The sequence below is a fragment of the Neomonachus schauinslandi genome, chromosome 4, assembly GCF_002201575.2.
Source record: "Neomonachus schauinslandi chromosome 4, ASM220157v2, whole genome shotgun sequence".
NCBI lineage: Eukaryota > Metazoa > Chordata > Mammalia > Carnivora > Phocidae > Neomonachus > Neomonachus schauinslandi.
The window spans coordinates 110,260,576-110,276,840 of NC_058406.1; the positions used below are offsets into that span (position 1 = coordinate 110,260,576).

At 36.1% G+C, this 16,265-nt stretch overlaps 1 protein-coding gene across 1 annotated transcript in view; it reads right to left on the bottom strand.

Moving 5' to 3' along the window:
* PXDNL (peroxidasin like) overlaps nt 1-16,265 on the bottom strand; it is a 483,807-nt gene that overhangs the window by 308,549 nt on the left and 158,993 nt on the right. Inside the window, exon 2 of the mRNA XM_021688214.1 lies at nt 7,100-7,171. Within this exon, the coding sequence (XP_021543889.1) occupies nt 7,100-7,171 (72 nt within the window). The remainder of the gene's footprint in view (nt 1-7,099; nt 7,172-16,265) is intronic.

Below are 16,265 nucleotides of genomic sequence, written 5' to 3' on the forward strand. Positions count from 1 at the left end.
TTTTAATGACCTCTTAAGTATATCACTTGATATTTTTCTATTAAAAAAATAAAAACACTCATGTTCCCACCATACAAACCAAGAAACCAAACATCTTCAAGATCACAGAAAATCCCTCATGCTTTCTTCCAGCCAGTAAACCTCAGCTTCTATCAACATAGAAAAGTTTGTATTTTGTTTGACCTGGTTCTGAACTTTTTATGAAAGGAACCATAACATGTGCATGCCCTCTTTTGTGTCTAGCATAATTCTTCCAAAATTTCATCTGCATGATTTATCTGTGTTGTTGCATGTGGTTATAATACATTCTTTTTATTTACTCTATAATATTCCATTGTGTGAATTTACTGCAATTTATTTATGGATAATTTGGCTTTTATCCAGTTTTCAGTATTACAAGTAATGTTTCTACCAAGTTCTTATACATAATTTTGAAATACTATACTCCTTTCTGTGGATTATATGCTTATATGTGCAATTTCTGAGTCACCAGATGTACATGTATTTAGTTTTAGTGGATACTGCCAATGTTCTAAAATAATTGAGCCAGTGTTCCATTATAAGTGGATATTTTGAGTGTTTTTTGTTGTAATGGAGGTGTGAGGTATCCTATTGTCATTTTATGTTGCATTTCCCTGATGCAAAGGGATGTTGAATACATCTTCATGAGTTTATTGGCCATTTGGATATTATAATTTGTCAAATGGCTGTTACATATTTTTTATTTGGGGTTTTTGTCTTTTACTTATTGATTTGTAAGAGTTCCTGATACAAATCCTTTATTGGATATACATAATTGCAAATATTCCAGGCTGTGGCTTCTTTTTTTATTCATAAAGGTGTCTTTGGTAAGCTGAAGTTCTTAATTTTAATGAAATCCAATTTATCAATCATTTTCTTTACTGTTATTGCTTTTTGTGTGTGTCCTCTGAGAAATGTTTGTCTGTCCTAAGGATATGAAGATTTTTTTCTGTTATCTTCTAGAATCCTTATTATTTTTATCTTTTACATGATCTATGATCCATCTAGAATTGATTATAGTATGTGAGCCAAAGTAGTGAAATAGTGCCAAAATCTATCTTTTTCATCATGGATATGCAAATAACTCTGCACCATTTACTAGATAATTGTCATTTTCCCACTGCAATGCAATACACATTTGTGACATCTCAGATAACCATTTACATGTGGGTCTGTTTCTGGACTCTTCATTCTGTTTCATTTGTTTCTTTGTCATTGAACCAAACCCACACTTGTAATTTATTTTATTTATAATAACTCTTGATATCGAGTCTAAATCTTTCTACAACATCCTTCTTTACTACTTGATAACTATGTGTGGCCTTTTGTAGATTCAGCTTATAAACTTTCACAGAACAGCCTGCTGAGATTTGACTGGGGTTGCATTGAATCTATAAATCAAGTTGAAATGAAATGATAATGTAACAATATCAAGTCTTCCAATTCATAATCATGATATATGTATTCATTTATTTCAGATTTCTTTAATTTCTCCCAGTAATCTGTTATAGTTTTCTCATCAAGTTATATATAATCTTTGTTTCATTTATTTCTACTTATCAAAATTTTTAATGTTATTACAAATTATATCACTTAAAAATTTCATTTTTGAAATGGTTGTTACTAGAATATAGACATATACTCGATTTTTTTTTTTCACTGAGTTGTCTTTTTATTGAGATACAGGAATTCCTTATATGTTTTAGATACAGGTCCTTTGTCAGATCTATACATTCCCAGTTTATGGATGGCCTTTTCACTTTCTGCCTTTTGATGATAAATGTTTAATTTTTTAAATTTTTTTTTATGTTATGTTAGTCACCATACAGTACATCATTAGTTTCTGATGTAGTGTTCCATGATTCATTATTTGCATATATCACCCAGTACTCATTACAACATGTGCCTTCTTTAATACCCATCCCCGGGCTACCCTACCCCCCCAACCTCCCCCAAAACTTGATTTTTTATATCAATAAATTAAGTTATTCATTTAATAGCCAATCTGAATATTACTGTGTATTTCATGTATACACAAATATGACATAGGTAAATATTAATATTTCTCATGTTTGTTCTTTGTTCCTTTTACCTTTCTTGCTTTCTTTGTATTAATCAATAATTTTTATTATTTGATTTTTCTCTTATTAACTTCTTAAGTATACATTTTTTATTATTCTTGTAGTGGTTACCCCAGAAATTACAACAAGTATACTGACCTCATTAATGTCTACTTTTAGTTGATAATTTTAGCACTTTCTTTACAAAGAAAATACCTTAAAGCATTTTAATTCCATTTGACTTCCTCCTATATTTTGTCCTATTGTTATCATTTCTTTTAATTCTACATATGTTACATGCACATTATTATTATAAGAAATAAATGGGGTGCCTGGGTGGCTCAGTTGGTTAATCAACCAACTCTTGGCTTGAGCTCAGGTCATGATCTCATGGGTCATGGTATCAAAACCCAGGTTGGGCTCTGCACTCAGCAGGGAGTCTGCTTGAAGAGTCTCTTCCTCTGCCCCTCCCCACACTGGTGTGTGCTCAAACACTCTCTAAAATAAATAAATAAATCTTTTAAAAAAAGAAATAAATAATTTAAAGTTAGTCAAAATATTTACCCTTTATGTGTTTTTCATTGTATCCTACACTTGGCATTTCCATTTTGCATCTTCTTCCTTATGCCTGAGGGAAAAAAGAATTTGCAGGCCTACTGAATGCAAATTATCTCAGCTTTTATGTCTCTGCAAATGTCTGTTTGTTTGGGTTTTTTACCTTCATTGTTAAAGGCTAATTTCCCTGTGAATAGAATTCAAGTCTTTCCATTATTTTTTTTCTCAGCAAAATGGTTTTCCATTGTTTTTAATTTTCACCATTTCCATGGCTATTTCTTAAAAGATAATGTATGTTTACCTAAAAAATATTTTTTTAAATGACCCTTTTGTCTTTAGTTTTCAGCAAGTATACTACAGTGTGACTGAGTGTAGTTCTCTGTATATTTAGCCTACATAGTTTCATAAGGCTTCTTGAAACTGTTGACTTGTTATCTTTTGTTTTAGAGGAACATTGGTGGTTAAAATTTCTTCAAATATTGCCCCTGTCCTATTTTCTTTGTCATCTTCTAATTACTTGTAGATATTTTTGTCATGTCCCTGTCTTTTACTCTCTTTTCTGTGTTTCCCATCTTTTTTCCCCCGATGTGCTTCTCTCTGGGTAATTTTTAATAAACTATCTTTCAGGACTCTGATTCTCCCTTCTGCCATATTCTAATCTATGATTGAATCAATCCACTCAATTCCTAAATGGAATGATCTTCTTAGGTCTAAGAAAAACATAGTAATTACTTCTTATCTGGTGAAAATTTTTATCATTTCATATATTACCTTAAATATGCTAATTCTAATTATTTTAAAGTCTGTGTTTTATAACTTCAAAATCTTAAACATAGCTTCTTTGGTTATCTTTTTTTTTTTTTTCTCTTGGTTTTCCTGGCATGCTTGGACATCTTTCATTGACTGATTTGAGTGAAAAATTGTAGAGGGTTGGGATCATTTTATATTTTTTCCAGAGAAGGTTTGATTTGTTTTTAGGAGGCAGAAAAAATACAGCAGATCACCTTCACCCAGTCTAGAATGGTCCATTGCTTCTAGGGCATAGCTTTTTAGGAGTATAAAATTAAAACCAGGGGTATTGGGGCACCTGAGTGGCTCAGTCAGTTAAGCATCTGACTATTGGTTTTGGCTCAGGTCATGATCTCAGGATTGTGAGATCAAGCCCTCATCACAGAGTCTGCTTGTCCCTCTCCCTCTGCTCTCTCTCCCTCTCTTTTGCTTGCTCTCTCTCTCTTTTTAAAAATAAATAAATAAATAAAATCTTTAAAAAAAAATAAAGCCAGGGGTATTTATCAGGGTTTTTTTTCTGTGATGGGCCCTAAAGTCTTCTTTTTGTTTCTCTGGTATATTGAAGTGGCCAAAATCTCTGATTAGCTTTTTAAGTCTTAATAGCTGCTTTCTCCTTGGCTTCCTAGTACCCTCTCTCTATGTGTTTCAGTTTTAAGTTAGCAAGTGCCTCAATGAAATGGCTGGCAAAATCTTCACCTCACTATTCTGCAGCTGCCTTCTTTCAGGTATCCTGGCCTTCTAGTGCTGGTTGTCTTGGTGGTCTTAAATTCCAATCTTTGTCTTCCCAGTCCAGTGAGACTGACATGAAATCTAGGTTATTGCCTTCTTTTCATCCTCCATGCTCTGCATCTTGATTTGGCAAATGGCCAGAGGAGGAAAAGTTGCACAGAAGGTTTGAGTCAGCTCAATGAGCTTCCTTTCTTTTCCAGATTTTAGCTGCTCAAGTCTTGGCTGCTTTCATTGCCATCTGAACTTTCAAAGAGATGCTTTTTGTATTTTATTCAGATCTTTGAGATTTTTTTTTTCACCTGGATAGTTTGTATGATACTGGCTAACTCAGCATAAAACCATGTGTGGTTATTTTTTCATCTTAAAAGCAAGGTACAAAGTAAAGAAGTTACAAAGTGATCCAACCAAAGCCTTATTACTAATAATGGGTGGAAAGCCAAATCTAATCTACATGTTTCTATTATCCCAGAAATTAATGCCTGTTTTAAAATTGTCCTACATACCTCCAACTAGGAAACTACAATAGTATTTACTACAGGAAATTTTGTTCCCTTGCTACATCACAGAATAACCTTAAAGACAAATCAAATATCTTAACTAAAGTTATGGCTACTTAACAGAGTAACACCTTTGGCAAACCATTAAACATCAATCCTTCAAAGTCTTGAGAGAAAAGAAAACATTATGCCAGATCTTTAAATAAAAACAAATAAATGAAATAGTGACTGTTGATTCATCAGCATGATAAAAAGCTCTCATAAAATGAGGCATAGTGAAGATTTCTCATCACATTATATAAAACATAATATCATACCTTATAATAATATCTTATTTGAGAAATATTTTAAATATTGAGATTTTCTTACAAAATTTGGTAATTTGGTAGTTTAAAAAAAAAAAAAACATACAACAAGGAACTCAGTAATTACACCAGCTAAAAGGTTTATTTTTCCCTAACTTTCATGAACATACCTGCATTATAAGTATAACTCTGTTGGGTCCTCAGAACTCATTGAGCAACTGGGGCTTCACCACACAGGTCTAGCACAAGTTATCTCCAACCCCAGCAGTCTTCCAGTGTCCCATTTCTGACCTCACTTCTTTCCTTCTTACACAACTTACTACTTAAGTTATCCATCACCTGTTATTCCAGAGAACTAGCCTTCCTAAAATCTATCATGAGAAACCATACAGCCCAGCAGTTAACAGATCAACATGTGTGTGAATCCTGACTCTGCCCCTTTCTAGATGTATGAATGTAGGTAAATTACACTACAGTTATTAGTCTCAGTTTCCTAATCTGTAAAATGGAAATAATAGCATCTATCACACAGTATGAAATGGAGTGAGAAATGGAGCTAATATACATAAAGCAACCAGTATAGAATGAGGCTTGTAATTAACACCACAAATGATAATTATTTCATTTTGGTTTTTTAATAAAAATATTTAGACACAAATTAATAATAAGTATGGTTTCTACCAAATGAGGAGATGGACTGTTCATTAATAATTACAGTGTTATGTGCTGTAACTCCAAAATGTGGCCAAACTGCAATAAAGATCATCACTTTGTTACACTCCTCAAAAAACTTTTAAGTGGCAACTATATTGGAAGAATGGATTTGATAACACTTGGTAACATTTGATTAATTAATAAGATATTTGGTTTTCTATCATCTACATATCTCAGTAGATATGTAGATTGAACGCTTCGATGAAGGTGTTCCCCAAGTGTCAGACCCCCTGGAGATACTCGTTAAAATGCAAATCTTTAGGTCTCTCCTGAGAAGTCTTAAATCAGAATCTTTGGGGAAGAGGACTAGGCATCTTCATGTCCACAAGCTCTCCAGGAAAATTTTTTATATATTATGGTTTGAGAACAACTGCTTTATTGTTAAGTAAGAAATAAACCTTGCAGTCCTTACTTCCTTATGCTCTTACATCACCCCAACCAGAGATATTGTGATAAAGTATATGTATTCAGGCATCAGTTATTGGAGAGAATCCAGGTGGGAAAAGCACAAGTATAAAGTTATAATCTCAACCCTGATTAGAAGGACTAGCTTGGCTGTAATATGGTGATAAATTCAGCTAGGTTGAAAATATTATTAACTCAATTATGAAAATATTATGTCAAGAAGATTGATGTACCCATGTAGTTCTAACAACACTGTATATTCTTAACTTCCAGTGATTTTACCTTACGGATTAATCTAAGTGCAACATAAGTAATTTTAAATACTGAGCAATGTTAATACCTGTAAGCCCCCTGTCATCATCTATCATAGCATTCTACTCTCTTCCATTATAGTAGTTGCCATATTTTTATTACATGTTTTACAGTTTTTACAGTTGATCTTTGTTTACTGATTATCTGCAAGGTCAGATTATCTGCTATACCATAGCAGACTCCTGTGTATTTTGGTCTGGACCCAAAGCCAGCAAACTGCTAAGTAGACCACAGATAATAAAATCTCTTGAATGAATAAAATGAGTATTTTTACACATTGAAAATTTTTATCAGAACTTAACCATAAAGTTGTAGCTTTTCCTCAAAATACATGATTTTAAAGATATTTGGTGAAAGTATGGACTTTGTAATCACAAGACCATGAATTTTAATTTCATGCCTATTGCTTTGGCTATGAGACCCATAGACAAATTATTTAACTATTCTTTCTCTCAGTTTCTTCATCCATGAAGCTTTTCTAAACAAATAGAATTTAAAGGACAATTAGATAAGTAGGAATTTCTCCCAGATTCAGAAGGTAACAAAAATATAGGCAGTGGAAAGAAGCAGAGAATTTCTGGTTACGAGAGCACCAGCAAGTTTTCACTCCCATACTAGCTGTTCTTTACTCTCCAAACGACTTTTTATGTCAAACTGCAATGCAACTACATTGTATTTTTAGAAACCTCACAGATAAGCGATAAGTACTCACAGAGTGTTCAAATTCTTGAGTTTCTTGAAGGCACTCCCAGGAATTTCTCGTATTCTGTTAAACCTCAAGTCTCTGGGAACATAAAAAGAGGGAGAAAGATTATAATATGTGAATTCCAGTGGTGCTATTATTTCCAGAAACTTGAAAACTAATTCTCCTTTTATAGCCAAATTATGGCACTAAAGGACTAAACATAAGACAGAATTAAGTACATTATGCATAATCATTAGGCAGGTACATTGTTTATAGCAGATTATGCGTATCAGGAGCTATATGCTAGTCCCAAGGTGCCGGACAAGTGCAGCTACTTACAGAGCTCTTCAAAGTGTTAAAGGCAGTTACACCATTTCCTTTAGGTTATATTTATATGGCACTAAGACAAATTCTATATATGGCAACATGCCAATTGAGCATAATTAATTTGGACCATATTGATAGATCAGATGTCACTTATCAATTCAACATAACACCATTACTTGGGTTTAGGCAAAATTATTAATAATTAGTTAACTTTTCTTCATAGTCCAGGAATATAACAGCCTTCTAAGGAAGTATTAAAACAAGTCAACAAAACAATTAGTGTAAGAGACAACCAACATTCTCCTTCATCAATTAATACATTATTTTATTCAGCATGTAAATTATTGAGTGCCAACTACATGCCACATATTGTGTTACATAATAGGGACACAAAGATGTGCAATATATGGTCCCTGCTACTGAGCAGGCACAGTTGAATTGAGGATTACAAACAAATAATTACAGCACTAGTATATAAAGTATTAGTGGCACAACAGAGCAACAAACAAAATGCTCTGCACAGATAGCCAACTTAGGTATTGGTCTGCCTAGACCCTCTCTATCAGTGAGAGAAGAACCCACTCCGCTGCCTATGATTTTGGTGGAAATGTTAATCAGCTCTTCAAGAGGGTGACGAAAGCCAGACATTAGTGTGTCAGGAAACAAACACAAAAGGAAAAACAAAAAACTAAATATCTACTTCCCCTCAACTAACTTCTCAAAATAAAATTTTTCACCACCATAAAAAAGAGTTCTTGATTCAAAATCTTTGTAAGATTACCTTAAAATTCTATCATTTTATGTTTCTCTTGAGTTGACTTTGGAAGAATATGTACAATTTTATAGGAGCTTTTTCAATTAAAATCATTCAATTAAATCCTGACACCAAGAAATAAAAAAGATGCATGAAATTTTTTCAAAGGTATTCAATTAAAATAACTCAAAGCGAATATACTTCTTTGTAAGATGGAATATACTGCTTAAACATCATACATTGTTATTCGATGTGTCTGTACTATATTTTTAAAAGAAACTTTATAAATGATGTGAAATTCTCACTATAAACATATAAGAGATAAAGTTATATAAATCCAAATACCCTAGACCCATGGTTTCCCTTCAACACAGTAGCTTTAAATTACAAAAAGGACTCTCCTCTCACAACAAACCATAAATCCTAACGGTCCTCCCAAACTGAGCTTCCAACAATACAAGAAGGGAGTGAACATAAAAGGATGAACCACTTTCCTGTTTTTAGGCTTTGAAATTTTTTAAAAATTCAGAAAAGTACAAATAACAGAAGAATACTCTTATTGTCCATATCCAGAATTAACAACTGCTTTCACTTGATACAGTTGCTTCTATTCATAGTTCCACACATTTTTATTTTGATTACACAAATCACATGTAAAAATATATTACAGGTAAAGTAAAAGTCTCTTTTAACCACTATCTTAATTTTAGCTATGTCTCCTTTTCCCTCATATAATCTCTCTCCTGAGTGTGATGCCTCTCTTCAGACACACAAACATACATAGGGATATGAATAAATATAAGTAAAATGTATACATATAAAAATATAAAAACAAACATAATATAAGTATATATAAAATATTTAGTGTTTTTAAATTTACAAAAGTGGTATCAAACTTCATATAGTTTTTAAAACTTCTTTTTTCCCCCCTCTACTGCATCTCTTCTAGGTCATTCCTTGGCACATAAAGATCTAGATATTTGTCCCCATCTGTTCTGTAATATTCCACTATGCAGACAGGCCACCGTTCATTTATATATTCCCTTACTGACAGCCATTTTGACTGTTTTCAATTTTTTACAACATTTACAAATAATATTTCAATAAACATGCATGCACGTCTCCTTGTGCACATGAAGAAATGTTTCTCTGGAACATATTTAGAATTATGATTGCTAGATCATAGTGTATGCACAGCTTCAGTTTTACGAAATCATGCCAATTCCAAATTTATTTTCAATGAGATCCTATAGCAGTAATATAAGTAATTAAAAATAATGCAAAAAGATGCTTGAAATAATCACCAAATTTAAACTTTTCACTGGATTGATTTAAGAGTCAAGGTGTTAAGTATGTTGGTTATCAAAATTCCCTCCTGTCTTCACTAGCAAGCAAAGGTCTCCTGCCACAAGAATAGTGTGGCAAGGTGTCCACTGTCCCAAGGGTTATTCAGGGGACTGTGAGAAACATGACCCACAGTTCTCATTGCTCAGGCAGCCACAGGGTACTTCTTCCAGAGAAGCAAAACACACTTAGAGACCCAAAGATTATTTCCCCATTGACTTAAACTCCCATAAGGCATATTCAAATGCACCAAAGTTAGCATGTTAACATTCATCTTCTTTGCTAGTATATTCTACCACATAAACTTGTATAGTTAGGTATATTAAAAACTAAAACTCTAAGGAAAGACTTCCCTTCCTAATTTTAATTGCTGCATTTAGGATTGCATATGGGGCATTACACAATTGCTGAAAGTAGTATTTACCATACCTTTTTATGAAATTACACTAAAAGATCATCTGAATTCAAATGACCACCAAATTTGGATCATGCTACCTTCTGTGTAAATAAGTTTATACAAAAATATAATTTATTTTCCCATATTGCCTCTATTATGTTCAAGATGGATCACTAAAATTTCACCCACACAAAATTTGTCATTTATATAAAACTTCCCTTAGCATAAGTTGTAGCATTATATTTTCACTCTTTGCATAGAGTGAAATTTTTATATATCCTGCACAATTCATCCCTTTATGATATACGTAATATTGATAAAATAATATTCATAAAAATAATAATAATTATTTAGCACAATTTTCATCCCATTCATTGTTCACTGGAATCCAATTTAGAAGCAACTTTAGGAAATGCACCAAGATGAAAACAGAGCACATGGTGCTTACTGGCAGTGGTTAAACATGAGTTTGTCTGTCTGTCTGTCTGGCCTGCCCACCCCCATCTAAAGCTGCTAAAGCTGGAGAAATGTTTAATGATTTTTACGGTGAGAAATTTGGAATTGATGTTTTTAACCAATAAGAGATGGGTTTTAGTTCAGATTCAATCCAGAAGAATCTCCTTCCAAAAAGAGTTTTAAATGATTCTCCCATTGTACACAGGGGGCAGAGAACAAGCATGGATGGACAGCAGTGAGAGCTAAGCTCAAACAAATTAATATAGCTCAAGATCATGTTAGTTAGTTCCTCCAGGGAACAGGGCACACCACACCCGTATCACCACCCATTACACACCCTCTGCGTGGGTTAGATAGAGTTATACTATGTCTGTGTGGAAAAGTCCAGCGAAAGACCTCACAGAGGGATAGAGAGGCTAAACCTTGCCCAGAGGTCTGAGGTTTCCAGTATATTTTATAAATGCCAAACATAGGGCATATTTTTGAAAACATTAAACAAGTGGGTATTTAAACATAAAAAATAAAATTGTAATTGTCCACAGATGGTAGTCCAGTTTAAGTTGTGAGATGAATGTGATGCTCTTGAAAAACACTATCAGCCTGCCCTGGGACTGAATGCATAGGCCATTAGGAGATAAAATCAAAGTCTAAATTTGAGTTCTTGAAGGTGATACCCAGGCTAGCAGATTGTCTGGTCCCGCTGTGGTATGGGTCCTCCTAATAGTGCCCTGGTTGGAGATGGCCTTCAGGTTTATGAGTAGATGCCTGAGCTAAAGGGGCCCTTTCCTAGACATTTTAGCTAAGAATCTAGCACTGAGAGAGCAAAACAAATAAGGGAAACTCTCAGAGAGCACCAACTTAGGCAGGCTGATTTCAGTCTGAGTGTGCTACTTGTTTCCTCATAAGTGAGAAATATTCATTCTGGCAGAAAGCCTATCTTCATGAAAAAAAGATCAAGCAGATCCATACTTGAGCCAAAAGCATTCCTGTTGAAGGCAGGGATGCAACTAAGTCACCGTAAAGTCAAAAGCATAAAACTGCAGAAAAAAAGTAAGCAGGTTCTTGTCTCCCCTGGTTTCCAGGAAGGGCGGGAGGGAATGAGATGACTGCTGATAGCCTGGCCATCATCATCTCTCCCAGGAGCACACACCTGTGCACTCCTGCCTCCTGTCTGTCTCTGGAGTCAAAGTCGTATGTGTACTCTGCTCCCTGCAGCCAGGTTTCCTGTTACTCTGATCTTAACTCCTAGAGCTGCCCCGGCCTCCATCTCTTTTCTCAGCTGTTATCCCATGTGCCATTCCCTCATCCATGGTGTCTAGACTGACCAGACCTTGGAATCAGGGGAAGAACGTAAGAGATCTCTCCACAACCTCTCCTGCTGTCCATCTTCTTTATCTTTCCATCTTGCAGCCCTTTCAGGGTAGGAACTGGAAAAACATTTTCAGGCCTGAGGAAGAGAAGTTGGAAGACACCACTCGATGCATGGCTTGCCTGATTTCCAATCATGTTCTTTGGTTTTCCCTGACCTCAGGTTCATTTTCTGCCTACCAAGTGTCAAGCAGCCAGAGCTTGAGTCTATCATCCATTGCTGTTTGTCTGGCCTGATGTTAACCTGTTATGAAGGGTAATTTATGTGTCAACTTGACTAAGCCACGGTACCCAGATTTTGGTCAAACACCAGTCTAGATGTTGCTGTGAAGGTATATTTTTATATGTGATTAACACCAAAATCAGTAGACTTTGAATAAAGCAGATACCCTCCATAATGTGGATCCTAAAGTGATCATCTGATCACTTAAAGTCCTTAAGAGGAAAAGATGTAAGAAGAAAAGATGCCCTGAGAAAGGGGGAATTCTGCCTCCAGACAGCCTTCACACTTGAGCTGCAGATCAACTCTTCCCTGGGTCTCCAGCCTGCCAACCTCCTCTTCAAAATTCAGACTTGCTAGCCCCCACAAGAGCATGAGCCAATTCTTTAAAATGAATCCCTCTCTTTTTTCTTGCTCTGTCTTGGAAAGATCCTATTGATCTCCTCATTCTATTGGTTCAGTTTCTCTAGAAAACCCTAATATATCCAATATGACCCTCCTGGCTAAAGTGAAAATGATGGTGTCCATTCATTCCTTCATTCAGTGTAGCTTTTCTGAAGACATGGCCTACACTTGGCCAAGTGCCATCCCTCTCCCCCTAAGGGAGAGGCAAGTAGTTTCAATGAATGAAACATGCCATGCGTAAGAAAGGATTGAACCCCTGGCTAGGGAGGCTCAACAAAGCTTTCCAAATCTGTATGGAATATGTGCAGTCACTGAAGGGCCTCCCAAGGTCAGATTTGCATCTTGGAATTCTCTGAGGAGGGTGGCTCTGAGGGGTCTCCACTCCTGACAAGGTGCTGCTGCAGTGTTCAAGTGAAAATCATCACTAGCTGTACTGAGACCACCAAGGGAGGAGCACAAGAAAGGAAGGGCAGGTCTCATGTGAACATTGCCTGGGGTTGGTGCTGGGTAGATAGTACCGGCATTTTTCCTTTTTTTTTTTTTCACATGTTTGATACTTACCTACATATCTTCAATAATGGCTAACGTGTCTACACATAAATCACAATAGTATAAAGACTTCAGAAGATATTAGAACAACCTTATCATAGTTTCTCAATCTAGCTTCTTCATTTTGCTCTTCAATGAAATTTCCAGCCCAGCTCCATGCTGTTTTCCAGAAATGGATTATAATCACCTCTCAAACTATGAATTAAACCAATTTGGATTGAAGCTCTTTCCACTGCACTTGTTCACAAAATCCCCAGGATGAGGAAATCAATTAAACGAAGGGTCTTAAAGCACTGAGAGCCATCAGGTGCTCCTAGAAAGTTAAAATCAGAAGGTAACAGGGGAACACACACACACACACACACACACACAAAGACTTAGGTTGTACTTTTCTCTAATATACCAGTTTCTTACAAGAAATAAGTAGTGCTATTACAATCTTGAAGAACTTGAACTTTTTAAAAAGAAGTTGTCTTACAGATTAATTAGTCCAACCTCTGACTCTATGTGTAAGACAAGAGGGAAAAGTAAAGGGGAGAGGAGAGAAGTGGAATACGAGTACATATTCATCCTGGCTAAATCTTAACACTACCTTTTCAAGGCAGGTATTAATATGTTGATTTCGGAGCTGGAACATTGCATTCAAAACATTTCACTCACCTCAAAGCAAAGCAAGTGGCCACGGGGAATGGCTCCCAATTGTGTCTGCTTACAAAGCAGGCACTGTCTACAGACTCCCACCTTACCTTAAACTCCTCCTGAGGAAAACAGGCCCAGGACAAAGGAAGGGCACATTCATCATCTGCCAGCCACTGAGGACCAGAGGTTGTATCAGAAAACAGTTTTCCTTGTTTTCATTTTAGCATAATTTCCACCTCATTATCCTAAACCAAATTCCCACTTCCCTCAGACAGGCCAGTTAGCACTCCATTTAAATCCTTTGTCTTTCAGAGATTATGTGGTTAGAATTAACAAACACCCCTGATGTGCACAAATGAGCTAATAATGATAAAGTCAATGGAAGGTGTGAACCAGTCCAAGGTAAGTCAGTATGAACACGAGTGTCCAGCTGCACTACTCAGGTCATTAAAGACATCCAAATGTAAAAGAAAGCATTATAATTTTGAAGCATGGTGTTCCTGTCTGTGGAAACCTGAAGAGAACAGACAACCCGACAAAATAGTTCCAGACTTTTTTCTTTCTTTATGTACCTGTTCCTTCCAGCAGATGTCACTAAAGGGCAGTCCTCTCTTTCTAGGTCAAATAAATGATTTCAAGGGAGATGAGGTGGTTTAATGTGTCCTAAATGTCACAGTGCTGGAAGGACTAGACTGCAGGCTGAATAGCGTTCGCTGAATCCCATTCATTTGCATGTGAAAATAGCAGCCAGCAGCAAAGTTTCACTCTGAGGTGATAATATACCACATTGCATAAAGTAATGTCTTTTGGGGAATAAGAAGCTGTGACTCAATTTTGACCCAAAACTCAAATGTAACCTCTTGAATGTAAAGACATTGCTAACTTTGTCATTTAGGTGAAAATATATTTCAAAATAATAAGATTTAACTTTTCAAATTAATTACTTAACATAATTCATACTATTAGGATCATTATGATACTACGCAACAATGTTAACGTTTCTGTCCCCTCTTTTCATGTTAAGCATGGCTTGTCTGAATGCCCCTGTGCTTGGGAGAGTGGCCAACACCCTTGGATCCCACTAGACAAGTATGCCTCATGAGCCAATAAACACAGTCTGAAAGAATATTACAGAATCCCTGAAATCAGACTTGGTTATATTTTTATCTTGGATTACATGTATCTTTTTTTTTTAAGAATTTATTTATTGATTTGACAGATAGATAGAGAGCACAAGTAGGCAGAGTAGCAGGCAGAGGGAGAGGGAGAAGCAGGCTCTCCGCTGAGCAGGGAGCCGGATGCGGGGCTCGATCCCAGGACCCCAGGATCATGACCTGAGCCGAAGGCAGCTGCTTAACCGACTGAGCCACCCAGGCGCCCCAAGGACTACATGTATCTTATTTGTCCTTCCTGGTTCCCTCTACTGGGTTGCTACTTTGCTCTGGGGCAGTCAGAAAGATGTCCCCTGACCTGGTTCTCCACCACGTATTTGATGGCCAAGGATTTGTCAGGGGTGAGATTCACTTCTGGGGTGCCCTGTGCCACAGGATAAAGTTGATCTTATTTGAATGTCACATATCTAGCTCCATACCTCCCTGCCCGTCCCCAGGCACCCTGGAGTGAAATAGGCCAAACGTTTTAATCACATGTTGGTCACACTGTTTCATAACTCTACATATGTGCACATGCTGTTCCTTTATTTGGAATACCCGTCCCTTTCTTCTCTATCACATGCTCAAGAATCCTCCAAGACGACATGCAAATATCACCTCCATGATAACGTTGAAGGCATCACTTTTGGAGCAGCCTCACAGTTGGTCAGAAGGAAGCACAGCCAGTGATAGCAGCTCTGTCACCTGCAGTATCTACTTGGGCGTCCCTCACCATCAATGCCCAGACTGTCTTCCACAATGCAATATTGGCATGAGCCTCCAAATCCATCCTTTATTTCCTCAGGGAAACATTCCTTGACAACTTCTCTCTGGGGTCCTATGTGCTCCTTCAAGGCCTTTGCAGTGGGAGGCAGTTTAATGCTGTGGTTCGGAGTGCAGACTTCAGAACCAATGAAGCACACTCAGTTTGGTCTTGGCCTCTCCCCAGCCATGTGACTTCGGACAAGCCCATACTCTCTCTGGGGTTCCTCATCATAAACTGTGGACAATGATACTCAGCCCATTGTATTAAATATCAGAATTCACACAAATCATTTAGAATAGTGCCTAACATGTGGTAAATGTTAGCAGTTGTAACATTATCATCATCAATATAAATTCTGTTATTATAACATTTTAAATACAACATTTGTAATTTTCTAATTATAATGTCTGTGTTTCCAACCAACACAGATAAATTGGGAGCTCCTTAAGAGCAGAGAATATGTCTAAGTCACCTTTGTATACATAGCACAAAGTTTGCATCCCGAGCATAAGTACTGAGACAGATAATTTAATAATAACAACCACAACAATAATAATAGTGGGATGAATCAGCTATGGTCCATAATAGGCAAATAGGAAATACTAGAAATATAAAACAAATGAAAAGTTAGGTTTCAGTTCAGTTGCATATAAGATGCTCATCCGTAGATGAAAACTCAACTTCTGTAAATATTAGTGATAACATACTCTAATTCAAAAGCCATTTTTCAGAAAGAAAAGAGAAATTCAGTTAACTGAATGTATAGTTTTTCCTTTATGAAGCTAGACACTGACACTTGCAGTTCTGTACCTGGGCG